The sequence below is a fragment of the Eptesicus fuscus genome, chromosome 10 (genome assembly GCF_027574615.1).
Source record: "Eptesicus fuscus isolate TK198812 chromosome 10, DD_ASM_mEF_20220401, whole genome shotgun sequence".
Classification (NCBI taxonomy): Eukaryota; Metazoa; Chordata; class Mammalia; order Chiroptera; family Vespertilionidae; genus Eptesicus; species Eptesicus fuscus.
The window spans coordinates 27,257,999-27,285,878 of NC_072482.1; the positions used below are offsets into that span (position 1 = coordinate 27,257,999).

At 42.4% G+C, this 27,880-nt stretch overlaps 2 protein-coding genes and 1 pseudogene across 2 annotated transcripts; 2 read left to right on the top strand and 1 right to left on the bottom strand.

The window, feature by feature from the left end:
* The first annotated feature begins 4,680 nt into the window (after positions 1-4,680).
* On the top strand, positions 4,681-8,538 carry LOC129150443 (uncharacterized). The gene is made up of 2 exons (XM_054721767.1): positions 4,681-4,940; positions 8,434-8,538. The coding sequence occupies exons 1-2, from the start codon at positions 4,902-4,904 to the stop codon at positions 8,527-8,529; spliced, it is 135 nt and encodes a 44-aa protein (XP_054577742.1). The 5' UTR covers positions 4,681-4,901; the 3' UTR covers positions 8,530-8,538.
* Positions 8,539-8,635: 97 nt separating this feature from the next.
* PTP4A1 (protein tyrosine phosphatase 4A1) lies at positions 8,636-13,762 on the top strand. Its single transcript, XM_028148498.2, has 5 exons — positions 8,636-8,974; positions 10,275-10,367; positions 10,689-10,819; positions 11,998-12,072; positions 12,375-13,762. Exons 1-5 carry the CDS (start codon positions 8,870-8,872, stop codon positions 12,490-12,492), a joined length of 522 nt encoding a protein of 173 aa, XP_028004299.1. The 5' UTR covers positions 8,636-8,869; the 3' UTR covers positions 12,493-13,762.
* Positions 13,763-19,428: 5,666 nt separating this feature from the next.
* Positions 19,429-20,455, bottom strand: LOC103283783 (replication factor C subunit 5-like; annotated as a pseudogene).
* Positions 20,456-27,880: the final 7,425 nt, after the last annotated feature.

The following is a 27,880-nucleotide window of genomic DNA, read 5'->3' on the forward strand; positions in this document are numbered from 1 at the left end:
TTTCTTCAGTACAATAAAGACAAAAGTTATATTTTCCTTAAATTTCCAAAAAGTTAGTCCAGTCTTCAAACTTACATTTTTGCAAATCTAAAAGTCTATTTACACTAATACAATATAACAATTTAAAAATATTACAGTAAACTTGCTTTAGGTTTGCCATGTTAAGTATTTTCTCAGGGTGTGGTTTTTGTCTGCTTATAATGTACAAAAGGGAGGACGATAGCAGAGGGGAAGTAAAGTCTAGAATTCTCTGTGAAAGGCTCTGCCCAAGAGATCAGCATGTCACTATCACTTTGGGTGAATCTGTACTAGATCAATAATTTATTCCTGAGTCACTGACACTATTTGTCCATTCTTTTGTCTTGTTATTCACTTCAAGGGGCGGGGGGGGGGGGGGGTGGTAAGATTATTCTAACACAATAATGTAAACATGAATTATTAAAAGTCTCTTAGGAGAAATTTTCAAACATAGCAAACTAAAAAAAACAAACAATCTGTCCTCTCAGGTGATACTATCCAAGATAAGCCAGGCTGTTATCTTAATCACTTTCTTGATTTCACCTTCTAATCTCATTGTCTGCTTCCAGATCCAATTTCTCAGGGTTTCTGTCTACCAAATACCAGCACTGTCCTCCAGAGATCCTTAATTCAAGCATGAAACAATATTAGCACAAAATACACTAGTTGCTCATTAACTACCTACCCTGTGCCAAGTACTGTGTTAGGCACAGGACAATTAAAAGGATACAGTCTCTGCCTTGGAAGACTTTATGGGATATGAGGAAGACAAGTGGAGTGTACAAAATGATTATTCAAGTGCAGTGAATGCTGCAATACAGTTATGTAAAAGGTGATACCCCGGAAGCACAGGGAATAGGTTACCTATGTTGTTGGGGAGGTCAGGAAAACTTCATCAGAGAATTAATTTATGGCTTTAGGGGAAGTAGAAAGAATTTCCCAGGTAAAAGGAATTGTAAACCATGGAGATGTGAGAAAGCATGGCATATATTTTGGAAATCATAGTTGATTTCAAAGACTAGAAGAGTTAACAGTGGAGTAGGAGGTAGGGCTCCCAAGACAAAGGCTTTGGAGGGTCTTAAATGTCTTGCTAGAGTTTGGACTTTCTCTAAAAGTTAGCGGTGGACTATTGGAGGATTTTTAGTAGATGATTGACAAAATCAGATTTAAATTTTTTTAAAGACTGAATTTTTTTAAAAAAAATACAGAATGGATTAGTTGGAAAGACGACTAGAAATAGCAGAATCAAGATCTTTCAGTACAACTTAGTAAATATGGAAGGAGTTAGGCAGGGAAGGGGGCAGGGAACAAATGAAGTAATAAAGACTCCAACAGTAAAAAGTGGAAGGGGGAGGACAATTTCTGAGATATTTAGTGGATAAAATAGTGGCAGTCAAAAGAAGAGCCTAGCATGACTGCCAGGTTTCTGGCTGGGGTACCCGAGGAGCAGAGGTGCCAGTCATTGGTATCAGGACAACAAAGATGAACAGGTCTCATGAGAAAAGGGAGGAAATTATTGGTCAGTTTTAGCCATGTTGAGTATGAGGTGGTTGGAATTTTTCCCATAAAATATACCGTATTTTCCAGCGTAAAAGATAACTGGGCATATAGAAGATTTTCCTGGGTTAAAAAGTCATCTTATATGCCGGAAAATACGGTATTTATCTGGAACTCAGGAAAAAAGCTTATTTTAGAGTCATCATTGAATGTTTAGAAGTTAAAACCAAACAAGTTCTCTAAATGACTTAAGATTTTAGAGTGTAGGGAATGGCAGAGAAGGAATAAGAAATATCTTTAAAAATACTTCCTCATAGCCCCAACTGACTACTCATAGCCCTAGTCAATCTGAGCAGTGAAAGGAATGAAATCCTCCATTCCTTTGATATGTGTGGTATAACTGGAATCATTCAACATTTACTAGATCTGCTGTCCTTGGAAGGATTACTCTTCACCACCAGAATATGCTGGCTTGTTGTCTTCCACAGCGTTTCATCTTCTCTACAGATCTTCCTTGTGATGCTTTTAACAGTCTTCTGTATCTCTCAACTGTTTGCTTTTGCATTTTGAACATGCTGATGAAAAGTCTTGCCTACCATGTGAACTCAAGAATAGTGTTTTGTTGCGACGTAACTTACAACGGGTATCTTGTTTAGTGGGAGAAGTCATCCATCTTAGGGCTTCTTCTGCAGCAATGGCTTTCAAAGATGTTTCCTTACTTTCAGAGGTGTGGACCCCTATTTGCAAGCCTACTGGCTCAACCTGGAGATCCTCTGATAATTAACAGATTAATTATCATAGGTGCTGATGCTCTCAGTACAAATCTACAGTGTTTTGAATCTGGTGACTGCATGAGTCTCCTGACTAATGTTGGGATGAACTACTTGGTCTCTAAGAATCAGAAGCTTAAAACTATTAGGCTGATTAAAGCAGACACCCTTAGCACAAGAGTGAACCACAATGGCAGCTGCCAGAGTGGCAGGCCCACGATTACTCTTGAGAGGATTTAGTGAGCTGGTCGGCAAGACCGTGTTCATTCCTTGTTCAAAGTGTATTCTTTCTCTCAGTAGCTTTCTCTAGTTTTTCATCCTTGGACTATGTTTTTTTCAAAGTAGAACAAGGTGGTACCTCATCTGAGAGTCTGACCCCCAGAGGCTGATGGGTCTACTTATGAGTTTGAGTCCAGCTTGCAGAGCTGGCGTGTAACTGGCTAGATACGTCATGTCAGCACAGCTGTGGTAATTACAGGATCTGTGGATCGCAAGGCTCACAACCTGAATCACAAGTTCTACCAGTACAAGGAAACTGTCTAATACTGATTTGGTTCTGCTTACCATTTGCTAAACTTATATCTTGTCACCAAATCCCTTTTTTGAAAAGTCATTAGATGAAAAACTTTCATATTCCAATTATCATCCCTGTGCTGACCAACTTTTGTAGTGAAAGTAGCCGACAATATGTGTTTTCTAACTACGCTGCTATAAGTGACGGTCAAGCCTTTTATTATGATGTTAATTCTGTTCATGATACATTGCCAATATTTTCTCCCGGGTGACATTAATATTTTAACTTTGCCAAACGCCTTTTGCCATATAGAAGTTTCACATTTTATAAAATAAAATCTGCCTTTCATTTTGTTCTCTGACCTACTTAGGAAGGCCCTAACACCCCGGGATCTCTTTTGAATCCTCCTCTATTTCTTAGGACTTAAGACTTTAAAATATTTACTGCTTTTATAATTTCATTATGAAGGGACATATATTTCTCAAACTCTTTAGCTTTCTTTTGCTTAGATGGATTCATGGGCAAGTAGTTTCTTTAAAATGAAGATGAGTAGACTTTTTTGTTCCTCTAAAAACCTAACCCAATTCTTTTTTTGAAAGTACTTTGTTTGCAGAGTGTATGTTTGTTTAAAAGGTTGAATAACTATGCAACCACACTGTCTAAATATAAGTGCTAATAAATCTTAAGAGGCTGCAGTACACCGAAGACACAATTTGATCCCGTAAAACCGCTCCAATCTGAAAACAGCAAACAAAAGGCCTCAGTGTTGGTGGAAAACCTGAGTTCTTCAACGCAGGTAGAGGTCCTGTTGACCCCTTCCAGAAAGCAGAGGAGGAGAAAAGGATTTTCCGACTGCGAGTGACAGAGTTGCCCTTGTGTAGCACAGAACCCTTGCCATCAGGCTCTACTTCGGAAGGCCCTCAGTGAGGAGGACGGTGGGACAACAGGGCCGAACGTGAACAAAAAGGAAAGCTTTAGCTTTGACGCAAGAGCATTTACATCAGGCCTTGACAAAACGAAACATCATTTTCAAAGCGCTTCCTTTTAGCAGCCTCTCATTATCTGTGGCAACACATCAAGCGAGCAGCCGTACAAAGGATGCCTGTCGTTTCGAAATGCCACAGGAGAGCCAGGTGCCGCTGCCAGCGCCCCACGTATCGGAGACGTGGCCCCAAAAAGACTGGAGCGAGCGTAGGGTCTTATCTGCACCACGAGATCCTCCGCCCGGTCTAACACGGGATGAGGTGGGGTTAGGGCACATTTCTCTCCGCCGGGAAGTGCCCCCGGCGACAAGTATTCCCCCGAGTCGGAGCCGAGGGCCGCGGCCGGAGAGGTGTTGAGTCATCGGGGACGGCGGTCATGCGACACAAAGATGATGTGATGACGGAGACCGGGGGAGGCCCAGGTGCCGAGGTACACACCGCTGGAAAAGATGACGGCGGTTGTGACTCTGGGTGGGAGCCAGCAGCATCGGGACTGAGACACGGTTCCAGCCCCGACGGGATTGCATTTGAAGTTTGAGGCAAACTTCATGCCTTCCGTGTAACGTGTGCCGCCCTCGGTGGTTCTCACAAGAACCAGGGTTTGCGGCGCGATTCCCCTCCCCGCTCCCCCGCCCCCCCCCCCCCCCCGCCCCCCAATCCATAGATCGGAAGCCTCTCGCACCCCTTCCCCACCCCCGTAGTTGGCCCACCCCGGAGTCCTACTACGGCGCCCTCCCTCCCGCGCCCAGGGGCGCCTCGCCATTCATCAACCGGTTCACGCCGGCGGCGGCCACCGCGCCGTGACGTCGGCAGGGGGGCGGACTCCCGCCCCCGCTCTCCGGGCCCCCCGCCGTGATTGGTGGCCGGGGCCTCGCACGTCGCGCCGGCTATAAAAGGGAGCGTTTGTGACGCAAGGGAGCCTCGGCGCGCGTATTGGCCCCGTGGACTGCGGACCGGCTCGGCTGCGCGCTCTCCCGGAGCGGTTCACTGCATGGTAGCGTGGTGCCCCCGCCGCCGTCTGCACTGCCGCCGCCGCCCCGCCGCGACCACTGCCTCCCCCTGCCCTGCAGCCGTCTCCACCGCCGCCGTCTGGGTCGCCGCCGCCTCGGGACCGGCTGTATGATTAGGCCACAATCTTCAATGAGTAAACATATTCCTGTGAGTACCCGGCGCACCGCCGCCTCTCGGGCCGGCACGCCACGACCGGCTCCCCCCAGCCCCGCCGTCGCCTTTGTTCAGAGGCCCGGCGTCCGCTCCCCGCCGCCCGGGCCCGCAGTCTCGATGGGTCCCGGGTGGGAGGGAGCCGGGCTACCACCGGCCGGGGGTGGCCGACTGCGGGGAGGCGGGCAGTGGGGACTGCGGTGGAGGGGGGGGGGGGGCGGTTGGCCGCGGAAGGCACCGGCTTTCCTCGTCCTTCCGAGCCCGGGGCGGCGCGGGCGGTGGGGCCTGCGCTGCGGGCGCGGGCGGTTCAGGCCCGCCGCCGCGGGCCGGGCGGGGCGGCACAAAAGCCGCTTTGTGACCGCCGCCTCCGCCCTGGGCCCTGCAGCCTGGCGCGCCCGGGCCGGGCCCCGCGGCGTCCCGAGGCCCCTTTGTTTGGCCGAGAGAGAGCGGCCCGCCCGGGGAGCGGGAGACGTGGCCCGGGGTGGGGCGAGGGTTGCGCGTGTCACTGCGGAGCCGGATACGGGCAGGGCGCGGCGGCGGCGGCGGCGGGGTCGCCTCCAGACCCGGCCCGGCGTGGGGTAGGCGGCGCTGCCAACGGCCTCGGCCGGGAGCTCCTGGGGGGCCGGCGCGGGACAGGAGCCCGGGGCAGCCACCTTCGTGCTCCGCGGCCGGGACCGGCGCCTCCACACAAAATGGCCTCGGCGTCCGCGCCTGACTGGGGGCGCCGCGCGAACCCGTGATTGCGGCGCGGAGAGGGGGTGCCGCGGGCGGGCCCCGTGTGCGCCGGGCGGCCCTCGGGGGACTGTCCGCGAGCTGCAGCCCTGCGGGGGCCGGAGCGGAACGACTAGGTGAGGGCGCCGGCTCCCCGCCCCGCTCTCTCCCGTCTCCACCTGGTAATTGGAGCTGTTCCGGATGTAACGCCCGCGTGGGGCTCCGGAATAAAGGGGACAAGTTGCGTCTTGTCCTTTCGGGGCCGGTCGGGAAATGGCCTTGGAAACTTCCAGGGCTGCGGCTGTTGCGCCGAGGCGCAGAGAGTCCCCCGGCGGGGCCCCTTGCACGCGCCTCCCCTGCCAGTCCCGGCGGGGCCCTGGCTGGCGCCCTTGAATCGGGGCTGTTCCCTGAAATCCTCCGGTGTAGCGTGTTGCCCTCTGTTGGCTCGCGGCCGCAGCAGCCATCCTGAGCCGGGATTGTAGGGTTTGCCTTGTGTCCGCGGAAGCCTCTCTCCTTCCGAGAGTGCGTAGTAAGTTACTTGCCACTAGTGTGGTTGGAGCCGTGGGCCTGCTTGGGATCCAGATGCTGCGGCCGTGCTTCCTGTAACTTTTCTATGGGAGTTTTTTTGGCCTGGTGGTAGTGACTTAGTTTGAAAAACCAGAAAGCTAGATCCTTCCCAAGAGTAGGCAGCGTGCCCTACATGCTGTATTCGAGATGCATTGCCTAAAATATAAGTAGATGTGGGACAGACTGCAGCGAAGTATTTTTGCAAAGCTGTTATACAGATCAACTGCCTTGACTGCGATCTGACGTAAGCCTCTGAAATTGCTCTTTCCCCCCGTTTTATATGCAACTCGAATAAGAGGAGAAATTGGCTGGTATTTCTGAGCTGCCGAGGACAGGACGTCTTTCCTGTACGGAGGAAATTAGGGAGGGCTGCGGGTGTGTTGGAAAGAAAGGAAAGGTGATAGGTGTCAGTGGTCACTGCTGCTTTGGTAGGTGCCCCCCAACCCCACCCACCTTCAGCCGCTGGCTGGCTCCACTCTGAAAAAATAACAAATTCACTAAGTGAATTATTTCTATATTGTTTTCTCCTCTTGCTGATAAAACTGCTTACAAATTGGCTTATAATTGCAAAAGAATAAATAGTACATGGAAATCAGAATACTGAGAAGACTCATTGCCTTTAACAGCTTTACAAGTGGCTTCTTTAATTTAGAGTATGTCATCAGAAAGATACAAGAATACATGTGTTGTTGTTTAATTCAAGGAAAGTAATATTTAGGATTTGAGATGAGGTTAGACTTGGAATTATTTCCAGGTTACTGCCGTCTATTCACTGTAAGAGTAGAATCCTTAATGATAATATGGTCACTAATTTTTTAACCCAGCTAGTAAGTGAAGTAACAACCTCCAAGGGCTCATTTAAGCAAATTTGGAATAATGAAAATTATCTTAGGGGAAGATCTTTGTTCCATTTTTTTGGCAGAAAAACTACCTTGGTTTCTGACTGGATGTTTTCTGTGATCTGCTAGATTTCTGTGTGGGTTATTCAAATTTTAGTTAAGTTTTTCTAGAAACTATGACTAACATGGGAGTCTATTTAAGTGAAAATAGGAGAACATAGTTTAAATTTAAGACTTTTAAATGCTTATATTTAAATTTAAATCTAGAAAATGAATTGAAACTTTTGTTACAAAATTTTATTTTATTTGACATTAACCTGTGAGAATAAATATAACCTTTTTGGAGCAGTGGCTGGTTGGCACTTTGTGCTCTTGTTAGCCTGCTAGTAATATTCCTTTTCTTATTCTAAGTAAGCAAATTTCTTATGAACAACACTACTTGGGAGGAGATAACTATTTGACGTTGATGCTTTTTGTGTACATATTCTGAGAATAACTTGTGTATATTCATTTAATGTTTTATAGTGACAGAAAACTTATTTTAGTTCTTGAAGGGGAACTTGGGAAAAATACAAATGTATGTATTGGTGGTGGTAGTTCCCTAGCTTTTGAGACCTATGAAAGAAATGCAGAGTGATTTTCACTACCTAACACTTCTCTACCCTTTTGAATTAGATATGGTTTTAAGCTAGATGAATGAAATTTTGGTTTTAAAATAAAGAATATTACTGAAATTATCTTTTATAGTTATAAATGGCAATTTTTTGTTTTTCATTTATAAACATACATTTTATAATACTTCACATAACAACTTTGTAATATCCAGAGACTTAAATGAGGAAAATCTGTTAAAAGAAAATGATAAATTAATTGGTTATTAGGATCAAATGAGATAATTTACATGTAATCATTTTGAGGACCAATTTGTTTTTTCAAAAATATATTGGTTGTCTTTAGAAAAGTAAATAAATTATGGGAAGACTGACAGCTTCAAAGTTTTCATAAACTTATAATATGAAAAAATACTTTATTAGTTGGAAAAATCAATATGGAAAGTTGTACATGTATTTCGTAACAATGTAAAACAACCAACTATATTAAAAGGGACATTGTCCAGATATGGTAGTGATATTCTTTGAGGGAGGGTGTATTAGATCAGTAATTTCAACTTAGAAAATCTATTTGTGAATGCTTGTTTTTTGTTTATTGATTAGACCTGTAATTATTCTTGTATTTTTGTGGTTCAAATAAAAGTTAAAATGGTAGCTTGGACCAAAATTTGAAAAGATCATTGTGTACTTTAATAGAATAACATGTTTCTTTTGAATTGGAAAATAACTTTCTCTTTCTCTCTCCCTTTCTTTTTTAAACAGCAGTTCTGTGGTGTTCTTGGTCACACATTTATGGAGTTTCTGAAGGGCAGTGGAGATTACTGCCAGGCACAGCACGACCTCTATGCAGACAAGTGAACTGTAGAAATTCATTACTGCTCCACCAAGAAGCCCCCATATGAGTGGTTAACCTGGACACAAGTGTTGAACTGAAAACTGCAGAGCATTTTACGAGTTCTGACCTGGATGGGGTAAACCTCAGTGCACTTCCTTTCTATTGCCTCAGTATTACTGGATTGAAGAGTTGCTGCTTCTTGTTAGGAGGTTCATTTCATTTCCCATTACTCCCAACTTCACTCAAAGCACTGAGAATTTCAAGTGGAGTATATTGAAGTAGACTCAGTTTCTTTGCATCGTTTCTGTATTCGATTTTTAAATTCTTTCATAACCCTATTGAGTGTTTTTTAACTAAATTATCATGGCTCGAATGAACCGCCCAGCTCCTGTGGAAGTCACATACAAGAACATGAGATTTCTTATTACACACAATCCAACCAATGCGACCTTAAACAAATTCATAGAGGTAAGGTTTGGTACTTTTTAAAATTTTTCTTAAATTTGACAGTTTGATAGTGGAGCTTTTTGTATAACAGAATATTTTGGAAAATTCTGAGATATATGCCTACAGTTCTAAGTTCCAGAAATGAAGTGTCAGTGTTGTCTTTAGGTTAAAGGTAAATTGTTACACATTTGAAGAACATGTACTTGTGTTACTTTACTTTAGATTTATAAGTTAACATCTAGTTCTTCATGCCTCGAAGTTTGCTTACTTGAGATTTATGTGGACAGTGTTAATAGTATGGCTCTTATATGAAATTTATAGGAGGAGAGTATATATCAGCTTTGTTTAATGGCTAATACCACAAAACAAAATTAATGTATATCTTGGACCCCATTTGATATGTAGAATCCAATTTTCAGTTACTAATTCTACTGCTTCCTAGTGGTTGCTGTCACCAAAACTGTCTCGCTGTGTGCCTCTTGACTATAAGGAAGGAATGTAATGCTGAATGATATATTCGGATGCATATGTGTTTTACAAATATGTGCAGATGCTCAGAAACAATAACTAGGCCTTGCAGATCGTAGAATAGTTTTGATATCAAGCAATTTTTTTTTTAAAGACGGAAGAGTTAAGATTTTAGTAAATGCAGTATGAATCTTAAAGCCTGTAGTTTAAGGAGTTAAGAGAGTCCTTTGGTTCTGTTTACCTTTATTTATGAATCACTTCTAATTCTCTTTCATTAGTGCTTCATCTCCAACTAACCAGTGGGTCACTATAACTATAAACAAAACTTCACTACATGAAGGACCTGGTATTTTGTTGTTGTTGTTGTTAATCTTCACCAAAGGATATTTTTCCATTGATTTTTTTTAAGAGTGAGAGGGAGTAAGGGAGACAGAAACATCAATGTGAGAGTGGTGACACATTGATTGGTTGCCTCCCACACGCCCAACCAGGACAGGGGATCAAGCCTGCAACCCAGGTACATGCCCTTCTCTGGAATCGAACCAGGAACGCTTCAGTCCTCAAACTGACACTGTCAACTGAGCCAACCTGGCTAGGGCTGGGAATATTATTTTTAACTTTTAATTTATTAAAGCATGTAATGTTTAACATTGCCTTATCCTTTTATGCTATTTTAGTATTGTCATTTTTAAAACAAGATCTCACTTCCCTATTAAATATACATAGGTTATGCTATTTAATGATTTTTTGGTAACCATCAGTATCTATTGGAGAGATAATCAAAATGGCAAATGGTGGCAATAGTGACATGGTGTAAAGACTATTAAGAATTTTTTTTATGTGTTTTATCCAGGAACTTAAGAAGTATGGTGTTACCACAATAGTAAGAGTATGTGAAGCAACTTATGACACTACTCTTGTGGAGAAAGAAGGCATCCATGTTCTTGTAAGTATTTAATAATTCCTATGCATTTATGATACTGTGCTATAAAAGTTTATTGAAATAAATCATTGACTTAACCTTAATTATTTAAATTGTCACAAAATTGTGTAGTATCTTAATTTCAAAATAAAGGTGAAGCCAACCAAGGGTTTTGAGTAATAAAATATTTTTATAAAGATTTGGCATTTACATTTTTCATTGACATTGGAGTGTCAAAACACAAGTTTAAATATATTAAGATGTATTTGAAAACAATTGAGTGTTAAAAATTTAGAAATATTAGTGGTATATTAAAAATCTAAAATGTTTCTTCTTTTGACTTAGGATTGGCCTTTCGATGATGGTGCACCACCGTCCAACCAGATTGTTGATGATTGGTTAAGTCTTGTAAAAATTAAGTTTCGTGAAGAACCTGGTTGTTGTATTGCTGTACATTGTGTTGCAGGCCTTGGAAGGTAAGAGAATTTCTTAAATTCAGTTAATGGTATTCGTCTTACTTTTAGTAAAACTTGATACTCCAATAAAAAACTTGGTAATCACTTCGTGAATCAATTTGCTTTGTTAAATTACTTACTGAACTATAAATTAAAAAGTAGATAATTGTAACAGAATAATGTATTTCCAGCACAGCTGGAACTAACAAATGCTATAGCTACAATTTACACTTGGCTCGTGTGTGCTAGGTTATATCCAAGCTATTGGAGTCATTGTTAATATCGGAAAAAAAGATTGTGAATTTGTCTCTAAGGTAGTTTGCATATGGTGCACTTTTGATAGGATCCTTGATGCTAGTGATCCTGATTCAGTAGGAACTTGTTACCCTAGAAAGCACATTTCTAGAGGTTTTTAGAAAGGAGTTAATGACATTAAAAAAAAATTTTTTTTAAGTGGTAAATATTTTTCAGTGCTTGGAACTCAGAAAAAAAAAATTGTCTGCAGTTATCAAGACTTTTGCTCTCCCCTAAATATTTTCAAGATTCTTTTCCAATAATACAAGCTTTAACTTCTAAATTTGTAATAGTTAAGGACATAGTTCATTTTTGGTTCTAGGTAAAATCTAGGTTTGATATGAAAATACTGGTACTTAATTTTTTTAACATAAATCAACATTTACTACATAAGAAGTGTAATAAATGATAGTATTGTATTGGGGAGTCCTATCTAATAAAGAGGTAATAAGCAAATTGACCATCACTCCAACACACAAGATGGCCACCCCTATATGGTCAAAGATGGCCAGCAGGGGAGGGCAGTTAGGGACAATCGAGCCGGCAGGGGAGCAGTTAAGTGTCGATCAGGCTGACAGGGGAGTGGTTATAGGGTGATCAGCTGGCAGGCAGGAGGGCAGTTGGGAGCCAACAGTCCTGGATTGTGAGAGGGATGTCCGACTGCCCATTTAGGCCCGATCCCACCGGGACTAAAAGGGCCGTCGGACATCCTTCAAGGGGTCTCAGATTGGAGAGAGTGCAGCTGGGCTGAGGGACGCACCTTCTCCCCGCCTATCCCCCCACCCCCACCCCCACCCCCATCCCTGAGCAAGAAATTTGTGCATCAGGCCTCTAGTGTTTGGAATATTGAATTATCCCAGGCTTGGTTTTGTGAAAATGATTTATCAAAATTCTTGCCTCACCAGAGCTCCAGTGCTTGTTGCCCTAGCATTAATTGAAGGTGGAATGAAATATGAAGATGCAGTACAGTTCATAAGACAGTAAGTAATAAATTTTTTTTTCATTGTATGGGAGTGAGTTTAATTATATTACTATGAAAGCAAGTTTTTTCCTAGTAACATCTGACCATTTTTAAGATAGTATTAAAACCTAGAAATAAGCTTTTCTCCCTTTTGCATTCCATTTATACATGTATGCCTATCCATGTTTCTGCATTAGGTCACAGTGTAATAATCGAAAGATAAGTGCCACAAGAGTAGTCATAACTGCCTATAGCACAGTGAATGTTATTAATGGAGGGCTTTTGCTTTAATTACTTCCATGTTTTGTTTTTCCCTTTCAGAAAGCGGCGTGGAGCTTTTAACAGCAAGCAACTTCTGTATTTGGAGAAGTATCGTCCTAAAATGCGGCTGCGCTTCAAAGAGTCCAGTGGTCATAGAAACAACTGTTGCATTCAATAAAACGGGTGCCTGATGCCATTGCCTTGAAAGTGGAACTTGAGATAGGACCTAATTTGTCATATATATTAGCCAACATGTTGGCTTGGTGAATAAGTCTAATGAAGCTTCCAAAAGAGGGTTGAAAAGCAGTTTTATCGGGCCACAAGCTTGACAGAATTGCAACCTCTATGTTTGGGTTATGATCAACCTATTTTGACACTTGGGCAAGATTCTTACTGTTCAGCATTTAAAATCTGCTTATCATTTGTACCAATTTACTTTTCCTGAAATCATGCAGTATTGAGTTATGTCTTTAAATCTATTCCCATGTCAGAATCTTACCGATATATAAAAGATTTAGAAAGATTAGGTGCCAAAATACCCAGCACAATACTTGTATATTTTAGTTTCATACAGAACTAAAATCCCAGGAACTATGAACACTCTGGACCTTATGTGGTTTATCCCTTCAGTCATTTCAAACATAGAAAGTAGGGCCTATATGTGATTATTTGCCTGCTCTCTTTATGTTTACATCTCCCACATTCATACAAGTATACATCAGGTTTGCTCAGCTTTTTGATTTTTATACAAAGTTTTGGTTATTATTTAATGTCTTTCTATAAATCTCATTTTGTGCTGTTATAGAAAGCCTCCATTTTGAAAATCTGAATTGTATAGAAGCACATGTCTTTAATGTCTCCAGACAAAAAGCCTTACAGTTAATTTTAATGTTTGCACTTAATGTGCAACTTATAGGGAGGGCCTGAGAAAAGAATGAGAGGGGGCTATTAAGTATTTTTAGTAAGATGTTGCCTTTGTCTTGTGTGGAACATGTAGAATATGCTCTTTGGTAAATATTTTTTTAAAGGTAGACATGCTTTGTTGTAGCTAAAACGATTCTTAATCATAAAAATTCTGAATTCTTTTATTTTTTTTCATACATTCTGAAGTTTACCAACTTATTTTGTTTGAAGTGTGATTTTTTTTCCTTCCCACCCTCTTGCAAAAAAAAAAAAAGTGGGTTTCTGCTAATGAATTGAGCAGACATCTAATATTTTATATGCCTTTTGAGCTGTGTAACTTAATATTTGGATACTTGATAATTTGTTTTATTATGTAATTGATAAAATGGTGATGTGTATTGATGTTAGTTCAACCATATATTTATACTGTTTGGGAATGTGTGGTTATAGTTCTGTGGGAGAAATAATTTGTCAGTGTTCACCAGCTTGTAAAAATTTAGTGCGAGAGCTTAAACATCTAAATAAATGAGATGCATTTATCATCACTGACACTGTTTTTGCTTAAAGTTAACTTGAGAACATGTTAAGACTGAATTGCATTTCACTTAGTAACTATAGCACCATTTGAAGTAAGGTGTATGTGTTTTTAATGAATGATTAAATGAAGTCATTTTAGTAAGCTTATGGACACAATTTGTTAGGGTCATGAAAACTATTAAAAGTGCTTTTCATTATAAACTGCTTTTTAGCCCTAACCGGTTTGGCTCACTGGAGAGAGCATCAGCCTGTGGACTCGGGTTTGATTCCAGCCAAGGGCATGTACCTTGGTTGCGGGCACATCCCCAATAGGAGGTGTGCAAGAGGCAGCTGATTGATGTTTCTCTCATCAATGTTTCTAACTTTCCCTATCCCTTCCTCTCTAAAAAATCAATAAAATATATTTTAAAAATAAACTGCTTTTTAGAGGTTTAGATAGTTTTGAACCATTACGTACTATTCTGTACTGAGGAGAAACAGTATACATAGAAGGGGAAGTCCTTGATTTGAAGTTTAATTCACCAAATAACTGGTTAGGGTCAACTTCTGAGCTTCAGTTTTCTCATTAATTATATAACTATAAGGGGGGTTGTTTGTTTTAATATATATTTTATTGATTTTTACAGAGAGGAAGGGAGAGGGATAGAGAGTTAGAAACATCGATCAGCTGCCTCTTGCACACCTCCCACTGGGGATGTGCCCACAACCAGGGTACATGCCCTTGACCGGAATCGAACCTAGAACCCTTCAGTCCGCAGACCAACACTCTAGCCACTGAGCCAAACCGGTTAGGGCAATTATATAACTATAGGTTTTTGATTAATTTAAACAAGTATTTGGCACAAGAGGGCTTGATAAATGTTCCTTTCGGTAATCTGAAATGTGTACATAACTCATCTTAAAAAGTCCTTGTCCGTTTCTTTTTTTAAATAACAGTTACAACCAAATAGACTAAAATTTGAGTGAAAAACAATATCTGTGTTTTAAAGATTTGCTTCCATCTGTTCAGGACAGTTCAGCACTTAACATACTCCATGAAACTTAGAGCAGGGTAAAAGGATAAGAGGGATCCTTGGGATCCTTGGTTCTTTAAATCTGATATTTTGTGATAGGGGCTAAGTTAGTTAACCTGGCTATTTTTTTCTTTTTTTTTTTTTTAATGTAGCCTATTCTTAAGATAATTTTATGTAGATTACAAAATGATAATTTCTATATCACATACCCCATAAAGCAGCATTTGTGTTTGAGAGGAGATGCCATCATGATTAATGAAACACTGAGTTTGAAACAGTCTGCAGTGTTAGATTGTATATAAGGTGCTAAAATCTTAAACCTCATCTGTATACTATACACTGAGATTTGCTTTCTATCCAAACATTTTCCATCTTATAAATATGACTTCTAGGAAAACTCATATCCTGGGAGATTCCTTATCTTTTATATATATAAAAGGCTAACATGCTGTCAGATTGGTTGCTATGATGCAAACTGACCACCAGGGAGCAGGTGCTCAACACAGGAGCTGCTGAGCTGCAGTGACTTGGCAGCAGTGGTTCTCAGGTGACACACTCCCAAACCAGGGAGGAGGGAGCCCGATTACACCTTTGGCTGTGGGTTATGTTACTGGGGCACTGTTGGCCCCAAATCTGGTTTACTGCACACTTGGTGTTTGCATTCCACACCCTGTACAACACCAACTTTGCAGAGTGCACTCCGGGACCCCTCGGGGGATGTCAGCCGATTTCGGCCCATCCTCACAGGCCAGGCCGAAGGACCTCACCTGCCAGAGGGACCCACTCACTCCACAGATGCCCCTCAGAGTCACAGCAGTGCCGGCCGGGGGCAGACCGCAGGAGGTTGGCTCCAGGGCAAGTCAGGCCTGTCTCACCCAGTCCTGTCCTGCCGGCCACCTTCTAATTTCCTTTCAATGTGCACAAATCCTTGCACCGGTCACTAGTACCTAATAAGAAAGAACTATGAGTTGAGACCTTGTATATAGGAAGTTATCAGATGGTGTTTTAAAATTTGGTTACTTGGTTTTGGACAACAATTTGCCTCAATAGGATGATATAAATAGTTGACAAGGCTTGTCTATAGGAACCATAATATGATTACTAAAGCAAAACAAGAAAAATGCAATCTTAGTTCAAAGAAAAAGTTACAAATGCCATTGGCCATTTTGCAGCACACTGCAACCTTCATTTATTCCCCCCAATAACCGCTTTTCCTAAGTGCTTTTTTTATTCCCACAACTTCACACAGCCTAGGCATGCAATCACATCTGATCACATCCCCTTCCAGCCAGACCACTTCAAAAGGGCATTTTGGTCCCAAAAGTTGGCTACAGAATCTCATTTTCTGGGTTCTGTTTTAAATGTAATTTTATGGCAGAGAATATAAAAGATGGTCTGCAGATTTTGACCACCAACGAATAGTACCCCAGCCCTTTTCCAGCAGTGTAATTTCAAAGTGAAGTGGGAACATAAATAGCAAAATTTCTTTACATATAGACAAGTTTTTAGTTAGAAAAAAATAGATGAAATGTTTGCTGTACATGTTTATACTATACATTCCCTGATTCCTTAAATAAGTGTGTGTGTGTGTGTGTGTGTGTGTGTGTGTGTGTATGCCTCCTTATATCTGAGTGAAAATTAAAGACTGATTTTTAAGGTTCTGACAATGTTTGTGCATGATGGTGGGGTAACTAACCTAAGCAGAATATTGGAAGAAAAGCTAAGGAAACTATATTTTTTAAATGTGTGTGTGTGTGTGTGTGTGTGTGTTTATTGATTTCAGAGAGAAAGGGAGAAGGGGGAAGAGAAATCAGTGATGAGAATCATTGATTGGCTGCTTCCTACACGCTTCCTACTGGGGATTGAGCCCCAAACCCAGGCAGGTATGTGCCCTGACTGGGAATCAATCATGACCACCTGGTTCAAAGGTTGATGCTCAACCACTGAGCCACACCAGCCAGGCAGGAAAATATATATTTGAGCTCAATGAAGTAAGCCAGTTGTTTGCATTAAGTTTTGAATTGAAGAATTAACAGTATATAATTTGATATATATTGCCTGACTAGTTGATTAATATAGTAAGTAATGAAATTAAGAGTAGTATTGTCAGGTGACTTATAATTTGACTAGGCCCGGTACACAAATTTGTGCACCAGTGGGGCCACTCAGCCTGGCCTGCGGTATCAGACTGAAACTGGCTCTCTGACATCCCCTGAGGGGGTCCCAGATTGTGAGAGGGCACAGGCCAAGACGAGGGATCCCACTGGTGCTCAATCTGGGCTGGGGAGAGACGCGAGAGGTTGGCCAGCCAGAGAGGAACTGTGGGAGGGCTCCAGGGCGTGTCTGGCTGGTCTCAGTCCCAATTGGCTGGACCCCAGCAGCAAGCTAACCTACCAGTTGGAGCGTCTGCCCCCTGGTGGTCAGTGCACATTATAGCGAGCGGTTGAGCGGACTTAGCATATCATTAGAATATTATGTTTTGGTTGAACAGTCAACCGGACACTTAGCATATTAGGCTTTTACATAGGATTACATAGTAATCCTATATTACCCCAATTTTATACATAAAATATTTGAGCCTCCAGGTAGATTACTGCTAATAAGTGGTAGAACTCAGGTTTAAAACTGTGTGACTATTCACTGCACACAGCTATGACTACACGCGCCTGACCATTTTTTATGAAACCAGTTAAAATTTTTGTATGAGTTCAACTGCTTTTGTAACTCATACTCATTTTCCTTAACTGTTCATGAAAACCATGTGATGTTATCACTTTCATTTAGATTGAACCCTTTTCTGTTTTTGCAGAAAAACCTTTTTGAAGTAAATCAGAATAGGCTAAGAAACACCAATCTGAAAGTAACTTAGGTTTATTTCTCACTTAAGCTTCACATACATTATAGGACCCATACTGATGGAACATCTACTCTGTGGAACAGAGCTAGTGACCCAAAAAAATGAGGGGGGGTAGCTTTGGAGTTTCTCACAATTAAGTTCTTGACTAAAAAATCATAACATGCCCTAGCCAGTTTGGCTCAGTGGATAGAGCATCAGCCTGCAAACTGAAAGGTCCCAGGTTCAATTCTGGTCAAGGGCACATGCCCGGGTTGTGGGCTCGATCCCCAGTCGGGGACTTGCAGGAGGCAGCCGATCCATGATTCTCTCTCATTATGGATGTTTCTATCTCTCCCTCTTCCTTCCTCTCTGAAATCAATAAAAATATATTTTTAAAAAATCATAACACTTCTATTCAACTCACTGTGCAGAACTAGTCACATAGCCATTCAACACAGAAAATGCAATCCTATCATGTGCTGATAAGCCAGAAATATACATATCTACCACATCTGAATTTTAAAAGTGGATTTAAAGAGTATATCCACAGCATCATCCCATGTAACTGAAATATCAAGTATAAAGGGACAACGTTTTCAAGCAACCACAACAGACAGGAAGTTTAGGAACTAATGTGTGCTTATTAGGGAATCATAGGTGCTTATTTAAGCATATTTAATATTTTTGATATAACTTTATCTAGTTTTGGTAATTTGATTTCCTGCCAGACTAGAGGTGGTAAATAAGATGCAGAGCACAGGGGAGAGAAGCATATGGATAAGATATACTTGTCAACTGGATATTAAGAGACTTGGATTATATAACTAAACTGAATCCAAAAGGCACAGCCATTTGGGACACTCAATGCTATGACTTAACAGCCTTAGCCTTGGATACCTCAGTAGACCTTCAGGCCATCAATGTTGCACACAGCACAAAACAGTTAAAGATATTGCTAAGGATTATCCTTAGTCATCAAGACTATAAACCATTATATTTGGCTTTGTTTATTTTTTTTTTAACCCAACCAACAAAAAGCTGCTTTATTTTAATTCTGAAGAGTAATATCAATGCAGCATTGACTACTGTGGTGAGCTGCCACATCTGCACCCAGGCCTATCCTTCCCAGTGGCAGGTGTGGAGTCAGGCTCAATCTTGTGCTGCCTCCCTACCCCCACCCCCTGCAGTAAGTCCGTATTATACAACTTCTGGCCCCTAATGGCACAAAAATGAATGTTTTCTCTACTGTCCATCCACAATTAGGAACCTGCTAGCAAGTCCTCCGCTTCAAGAAGAGAAATAAAAAGACCGGTTTTGAAAGGAAGAGAATTGAGTCCATTTTATAACAGTTTGGGCCAGAAATCTGTTAACATCTACTCTCAAAGTGGACACAGTGTCACAGACTATACGTGATTTTGGAAATGTTCTGTTTATCTTGAGTTGGAAGACACATGGGCCATATTATATCCAAAAGCCTTATAGTCCAAAATGACATTGAGTAGGCTAACTTCCTGTCATCCAGGCAACTAAAGGGTAAAAGCCTTACAGTTGAAATAAAGGTGTTTGCCTTTTTCTACCTATAAAACACAAGTGGGCAGTGCAATGAGACAGTTGCTCACTAAAATTGTTCTGTACACTCTGCTCCAAACAGCCACAAACAAGGTACTTTTAATATGTCTGCCCACCCATGCCTGGAACAAGAATTTTCCAAGACTTGGGCTGATTGTGGCTTCATCCCCTGATGCGGGCAGCAGTTCGTCCCGTAACCAAGTCCCCTGTTCTCTAGTCACTGCTGGGCCTGAGACCAGCAAATGGTCCTCAGCATCTAGGCCTCCGAGACAATCAGGTCTCTGGTGACTTGAAAAGCTGCAATGAGGGAACTCAGCTGAATCTTCTCGTTGGTGCCCACAGAACGTCTGTACTCAATGTCTGCCATTTGGTCAATAAGTGTATTCGAGCTGAAGATGGAAAGTCAACTCTATGCACAAACAAGTGTATCTCCGTCAGGATGTCATGTAATGCCAACCCCTTCAGAGTCTTCAGCTCCATGACATTTCTGTAGGCCGTGGTGAAGTCTTGATTCAACAGCCAGTCCACGTTGTTGGCGATGTGTGACGTGAGTGGGTGCCCTGTGCAGGTGTAGACAGTCTCCTCGGTCACCTTCCCCAAGGCCATGTTGGTGCTCTGCAAAATGTTCAGAGCCAGTCGCATATCTCCACTGGAAAGAGTTGTAAGTGCTTTCATTCCACCTTCACTTACATCAACTTTCTCTTCTTCTATGACTTGTTCCAGGCGTGGGACCATGAGTTCAGGGGTCAGGGGACCGAAACGGAACCTTGTACACCGGGAACTGCAAAGCAGGGATGATCTTCGACAGATAGTTACAGATGAGGCAAAATCTGGTATTTTCAGTAAATTTCTCAATCACTCTCCTCAAGGCATCCTGGGCGTCCTGAGTCATGGCATCCGCCTCATCCAGGATCACCAGCTTAAAGCCTTTCTTCAATATTGTCCTTGTGCTTAGCAAAGCTCAGGATTGGTCCCCGAACGATGTCCATTCCTCTGTCGTCTGAAGCATTCAGCTCCAAGACCATGGAGCCAAATTCTTTATCTTTGTACGGCTGTTTGGCACAGGCCAGGATGGTGGATGTCTTTCCTGTCCCAGGAGGACCATAGCAAAACAGGTGTGGCGATCGGTCTTCACTGTTAAATTTCTGAATGGTACTCAAAATGTCCTGATGAGAAATTAGATCACTCAGTGTCTGTGGCCGGTATTTTTCAACCCAGTGCAGGCTCCTGATTTTGGACGCCGAGGGCTGCTGCCGCTGTTGCTGGTGCGCTGAGGTTTCCATGGCGGGGCGATGAAGGCGTCCAATCCGCTGGAGTCGTCGCATCCCCGGGGGTCAGCACTTGGCTTTGTTTATTTTAAGGCAAGGCCTATTATTGTCTCTTATGTTCACAGATGTTTTTAGATACATTGTTAGTAAAATGGTGCCATGAATAGTTAAGGTTGACAAACACTAGACTTAGGCTAAACTTAGACATTATTTACTGCTGAATTATTTAGAGTTTTTATACTGCTAATGTGAATTTTTAATCTTTCCAAGAAGGTAATATAATATTTAACCATTGTATAAATCAGCATCCTGGAAGGAAACATGGCACACTCACAGTGGGAACTGAGAAACATTTAATAGAGGGAAACCAACAAGGGAGAATACAGTACTATTACCACCTCTAGACCTAAAGATGCAAGGGCGGCCTGGCCGGTGTGACTCAGTGGTTGAGTGTGGACCCATTCCCAATTTGGGCACATGCCTAGGTTGTGGGCTTGATTCCCAGTAGGGGGCATGCAGGAGGCAGCCATCAATGATTCTCATCATTTATGTTTCTTTTTTTTTTTAATATATTTTATTGATTTTTTACAGAGAGGAAGAGAGAGGGATAGAGAGTTAGAAACATCGATGAGAGAGAAACATCGATCAGCTGCCTCTTACACACCCCCTACTGGGGATGTGCCCGCAACCAAGGTACATGCCCTTGACCGGAATCGAACCTGGGACCCTTGAGTCCGAAGGCCGACGCTCTATCCATTGAGCCAAACTGGTTTCGGCATCATTTATGTTTCTATCTCTCCCTCTCTCTTCCTCTCTGATGGAAAAAAAAAAATATATATATATATATATATATATATATTATTTTATTTATTATTATTATTTTTTTAAGTGCAAGAGAAGGGGAGCAGTTAACAGAACTGGAGGAACAGTGACATGAAGAGGACAATCTCACCAAAGCTGTGACCTTAGTAATAAGACAGCCAATGAACTTATTTCTTTTACTTCTTTCCGTATTTTTCTTATGCTTTTATGTTATGCTCTAAATAAGTATGATTCCTTTCTGAGTTATCGCTTGTTTTAATTGTTGAAAGTAAACAGCAATATGAAAATTGTTAAGACATATTGAGACTAGGGTAGTCAAATGGTTATTCTACCCTACCCTGAGACATATTTGCAGCCACGAGGAAAGCCATTGCTGAAACAATAAAGACAGCAGAGCAGAAAGATCAAAAGATTTCAAGTCAGTGGGAAAACAGAGCCACTGTAAACATAATGAGAATAAGGGATTTGTTGTAAGAATATTAGACCTTATGCAAATATAAGAAATGTGGAGACAGTGGAGATCCGGTAAGGGAGACAGAGGATCAGAGAAATAAGAACTAAACATTCCGCCCTAACCGGTTTGGCTCAGTGGCTAGAGCGTCGGCCTGTGGACTGCAAGGGTCCCAGGTTCAATTCCGGTCAAGGGCATGTACCTTGGTTGCGGGCACATCCCCAGTAGGGGGTGTGCAGGAGGCAGCTGATCAATGTTTCTCTCTCATCGATGTTTCTAACTCTCTATCCCTTCCCCTTCCTCTCTGTAAAAAATCAATAAAATATGTTTTTTTAAAAAGCACTAAACAGCCGAAACCGGTTTGGCTCAGTGGATAGAGCGTCGGTCTGCGGACTGGAAGGTCCCGGGTTCGATTCCGGTCAAGGGCATGTACATTGGTTGCGGGCACATCCCCCGGTGGAGGGTGTGCAGGAGGCAGCTGGTCGATGTCTCTCTCTCATCGATGTTTCTAGCTCTCTATCCCTCTCCCTTCCTCTCTGTGAAAAATCAATTAAAAAAAAAAAAAAAAGCACTAAACATTCCATCTGCAGCACTGGTGTGAGGTGGGCAAATTGGACCTGGCAGAGAAACCAGGAAAACAAGCCAAACTGCTTCCCAAAGTGGTCTGCAAAGAGAGACGGCTCTTCAAAGTGTCACCTCTGGGGAAACAGTTACCTTTGTGTAGCTATCATTTCTGGGTCTGGAGCTGAGTGTCCATTTAGGTCAGGAGCTGCTATTACTTGGCAGGACCAGCAGGTGGCAAGAGAGGCAAGACAGAATGGAGACCAGGAACCACGAGCCCAGGGCATCTCTGCCTCTACTGTCACCCAGTCTGGCAGCAATGACCTGAGCAAAATGGCTTCAATTTCACATACTTTCCAAATCTCATACAAATTCTTCTTTTATCCAATTCTAACCTGGAACCACATAGGAAAGGGGATTCTGGGAAATGTTCTCAACCTTAGCCAAGAAATGGGATAAACAAACAAGGCGTAATCCTTCTGGAAAGTCTAAATTTGGTGGTTAAAATCATTAATAAAGACAAAATTGGAAATGATACCAGTTAACTATCCCTTACAACCGTGCCTTTCCCTCTTATTATAAATGAAAACCAATTTCCTTAAACTTATAGGTCAACTTATAAACTGGCCCTCGCTGGTTTGGCTCAGTGGATAGAGCTTTGGCCTGCGGACTGAAGGATTCCAGGTTTGGTTTCGGTCAAGGGCCGGTCAAGGGCACATGCCTGGGTTGTGGGCTCCATCCCCAGTTGGAGGCGTGCAGGAGGCAACCAATCAACAATTCTCTCTCATCATTGATGTTTATATATCTCTCTTCCTCCCTCTCCCTTCCTCTCCGAAATCATTTTTTTTTTTAATGAATACATGAGCTCACACACACAAACACACACACCACACACACTCAACTTAGTGGCTTAAAAACAACAACCATGGTTTTTGTGGATCAGGAATTCAGGAAGGGCTTGGTTAGGTGGTTCTTGCTCAGGTCTCTAATGCAATTACATTCAGAGAATGGCTAGAGGAGTGAAGGGCTAGATGGGCTGGGGGTGGGTCAGACATTTCCCTTTCCATGTAGTCTCAGGGTTTCTTCATGTCTTTCGATGTGGGTTAGTTAGGCTTCTGGACATCCTGGCAGTCTCAGAGTGTTTGGATTGCTTATATGGTGGCATCCCGCAGCATGAGCATCCCACGGGATCAAGATGAACATCCGGGGCATATTTATGACTTATCCTTGGATAATCACACAGTGTCCCTCTGCCATACACTCTGTCAAGGCAGTCACAGGGGCCTCTTCCCAGGTTGGAAGACAGAAGTCATGGCCTAGGAGCCATCTCTCAATGGGAGGAGAGAAAAAGTCATAATGTAAGAAGAGCAGGTGGAACGAGAGATGCTGTTGTGGACATCTTTGGAAAATAGAGCCCTAGCCAGTTTGGCTCAGTGGATAGAGTATCAGCCTGCGAACTGAAGGGTCCTGGGTTTGGTTCCAGTCAAGGGCACATGCCCGGGTTGTGGGCTCCATCCCCATTTGGGGGCATGTAGGAGGCAGCCGAACAATGATTCTCTCTCATCATTGATGTTTCTCTCTCTCTCCATCTCCCTTCCTCTCTGAAATCAATAAAAATAATTTTTAAAAAATTTTTAAAAAGAAAATATAACCTGCCACACTGAGCCTGCCCTTTAATGTGCATTTTGCTTTTTGTGTTTCTGGATTGACCTTAATACTGTGTATACCGGATTTCATTTTCATTCTTATAAGTATTGATGGGCAAATAATAAGGCAAATGAAAGACACAATGTGTTTTTTGGTTTGTTCGTTTTTTACAATTGTTCAAAATATATTTAACCTTTAAACCTTACAGAATACAGTTTAGTTTTTCTTCAGTTATTCAACAGGGTTTCAAAACCATCTTTTTATCCTTAGGAAGCTGGATTATTCTTGTACATATCATAGAACAACCTCATCTATAATATGTTGAATATCTAGATACATGGATGTTTACCTTTTGGTTTTGGGGTCATTTCAAGAATACCATATATTGTGAATATATATACACACATGCACATACACAAACACACAAATACATGTTATTTATATTTGCAAATTCAAATATCACTGGGTTATAACATGGTGAGTTCTGCACAGACTTCTGGAAATACCTTTTTTCAAGAAAAAAAGGATTTTAAGAATAATAATATTACCAAAACTGTACTAACATAGCATGATATTATAAAAGTTGTAGGAAATATTAAAAATCTGCAAATAACAGGATTACTTCTATTATATTCTAAAATATTCTTTTTCCTAGGACACAATGTGTTTTGTCTTGGGTGCCACATCCCACCAGTGATATCTATGCCCATCATTAAGCATCTATAAACTCCCACTAATGCCCTGTGGAGGCTAAAAAGATGATACTTTTCCTCCCACCATCTAAGTTCTTCTACCTGGGCTAATAACCAAATCAACAGAGACAGGTTAACAGGAGAAAATCAAGTTTTAATACATGTACATGGGAAATTCAAATAAGTGAATTGGAGTTTCCCCCAAAATTAAAAATGGAACTGCCATTTGACCCAGTGATCCCATTTCTAGGAAAATGCCCTAAGAATCATGAAACACCAATCAGAAAGAAAATATGCGCCCTATGTTCATGGCAGTGCTATTTACAATAGTTAAGATCTGGAAATAGCCCAAGTGCCCATCAGTTGATGAATGGATAAAAAAGCTGTGGTACATTTATACTATGCAGCAATAAAAAAGAAGGATCTCTTAGCCTTTGAGACAGCATGGAGGAACCTGGAGAGTATTACGCTAAGCAAAATAAACCAGTCAGAGAAAGGCAAGTATCACATGATCTCACGCATATGTAGAATCTAATGAAAAAAATAAACTGATGAGCAAAACAGATCCAGAAACATAGAAGCATGGAACACACTGTAGAATCTCAGAGGGAAGGAGGGGGTGTAGGATGGGTGGAAGAAATTAACCAAGGAACTTAACATGCATATGCATAATCCATGAACACAGACAATAGTGTGGTGAAGGCCAGGGGTGAGGATGCAGGGGGGAGGGGGTCAATGGGGGGGAGGGGACATCTGTAATACTTTTAACAGTAAAGATAAATATTTAAAAATAAAGAAACAACTGGAAGTGCCGGGGCTGGTGTGGCTCATTTGGTTAGAGCATCATCTCATACACTGAAAGGTCACTGGTCCAGTTCCCAATCAGGGTACATTCCCAGGTTGTGGGTTTGATACTGGTCTGGGCATGTCCAGGAAGCAACCATCGTTGCTTCACTCTCACATTGATATTTCTCCCTCTCCCTCTCCCTTCCTCTCTCTCTCTAAAATCAATTTTTTGAAAAAGCATGTCCTTGGGTGAGGATTAAAAAAGAAAGCAGGTAGAAGTAAAGAGTTCTATTTTGATAGAGATCCCTACAAACCATAGTGATCATTTTGTAGCTAGTGTATCTGATATTCCTATTTAATGGCACATACACTATAGGTAAACCACAATCTTATCTAATAATAGACAAGTATGCAAATTGACCATACCTCCGACACACCCACAAGCCACGCCCACCATCCAATCAGAACAAGTATGCAAATTAACCCAAACCAAGATGGCTACAGCCACAGAGAGCAAGGTTTCCTAGGTAACAGAGGAAGCCAAGCTTTCTGCCAGCCGTTGCAGGCCTAAGCCTCCACTCAAGCTACAAAGTTTCAATTATAGAAGGTAAAAAAATTCAAACAAATGGCGGCAGAATGGAGCTTGAGAGAGCAGGCCAGGGTTGCCGCCGGCAACAGGGGAAGCAAAGCTTTCCGCACACCCTGGCTGGGCCCACCCGCTTAAGGCAACAAAGTTTCAATTATAACCCCAATAGAAATGGCTGCCAGCCGCCTCGGAGGGAGCCCCAGGCTTGGCTCCACTCCAGGCTACAAAGTTTCAATTGTAGAAGGAAAATAAATTCCAGATACCAGAGCCTCCGCTTGCGTTGCCAGGGGGCGTGGCCCGCCTGCAAACCACCACAGGCCTCTCGCTCAGGCCACCCCCGCCCCAAGGAATCCCCACCTGATCCGGGACGCCCTTCAGGGCAAACCAGCTGGCCCCCACCCCTGTACCAGGCCTCTATCCTATCTAATAAAAGAGTACTATGCAGATTGATCATCACTGCAACACACAATATAGCTGCCCCATGTGGTCAAAGATCCTGCCCCCATGTGGACACAGGATGGCCACCACAAGATGGCCAGCAGGAGAGGGCAGTTGGGAGGCACCTGGCCTGCAAGGGAGGGCAGTTGAGAAGGACCAGGCCTGCAAGGGAGGGCAGTTGGAGATGATCAACCCTGCAGGAGAGGGCAGTTAGGGGTAACCAGGCCGGCAGAGGAGGGAAGTTGGGGGCAAACAGGCTGGCAGCAGAGTGGTTAGGGGGTGATCAGGCTGGCAGGCAGAAGCGGTTAGGGGCAATCAGGAAGGCAGGCAGGCAAGCAGTTGGGAGCCAGCAGTCCTGGATTGTGAGAGGGATTTCCAACTGCCCGTTTAGGCCCGATCCCAGGGATCGGGCCTAAACGGGCAGTCGGACATTCCTTGAGGGGTCCCAGATTGGAGAGGGTACAGGCTGGGCTCAGGGACAATCCCCTCTGTGCACGAATTTTGTGCACCGGGCCTCTAGTATATGCATAAAATTTCACAGTCAACAAACAAGTATAAAGTTATCACTGAATATACTAGATTTTTATTAGAAATTTCAGTGGCTTATGAATAGTTATATATTTTCGGAAATACTTCATAGTGAATTCATAAAGAAAATTACTCGGGATTTTCTCTAGTTACCTTTTTATATATTTTTTTTTTAAATATATTTTATTGATTTTTTACAGAGAGGAAGGGGGAGGGATAGAGAGTTAGAAACATCAATGAGAGAGAAACATCCATCAGCTGCCTCCTGCACACCCCCTACTGGGGATGTGCCCACAACCAAGGTACATGCCCTTGACTGGAATCGAACCTGGGACCCTTGAGTCCGCAGGCTGACGCTCTATCCACTGAGCCAAACCGGTTAGGGCTACCTTTTTATATTTTTATATTAAATTATAAAACTCTTCAGGCATATAAAAAAGTATGAAAATAAATATGCATCTACTAATGAACCACAAGATTGAGCAAAAGTAAACATCTGACCACATCAGCTCCCTTCCTCCCCCCATTCTCTTTCCTCTCTCTCTCTCTTTTCTCTAAATTAGATATAATTAAAAAATCATCCCCAAATTTCTACCTTCCCTTTCTTAGCTCTGCCATACAAGACTTCAGATTGTAATCATTGTAGTTTGCATGAATGGCGCCCCAGAAAGTCATGCAAAGCAGAGCACAATTAAGCATGGCAGCCCCAGTATTAATGTACTGAAATTGGTAATTTTCATTATTATTCTCATTTTTATACTTTCACTACAAATGAGGATTATATATAAACTAGAGGCCCGGTGCACGAAATTCGTGCATGGGGGGAGGGGTCCCTCGGCCTGGCCTGCACCCTCTCGCAATCTGGGACCCCTCAGGGGATGTCCAACTGCCACAGGGACATCCAGCAATTGGACATCCCTCTTGCAATC

Coding starts and splice junctions, on each gene's coding strand:
- PTP4A1 (XM_028148498.2), top strand. CDS start 8,870: ATGGCTCGAATGAACCGCCCAGCTCCTGTGGAAGTCACATACAAGAAC. Junction 10,368..10,688: donor AAGAAGGCATCCATGTTCTT/GTAAGTATTTAA, acceptor CTTTTGACTTAG/GATTGGCCTTTCGATGATGG. Junction 10,820..11,997: donor TGTGTTGCAGGCCTTGGAAG/GTAAGAGAATTT, acceptor TTGCCTCACCAG/AGCTCCAGTGCTTGTTGCCC.
- LOC129150443 (XM_054721767.1), top strand. CDS start 4,902: ATGATTAGGCCACAATCTTCAATGAGTAAACATATTCCT. Junction 4,941..8,433: donor CAATGAGTAAACATATTCCT/GTGAGTACCCGG, acceptor TTTTTTAAACAG/CAGTTCTGTGGTGTTCTTGG.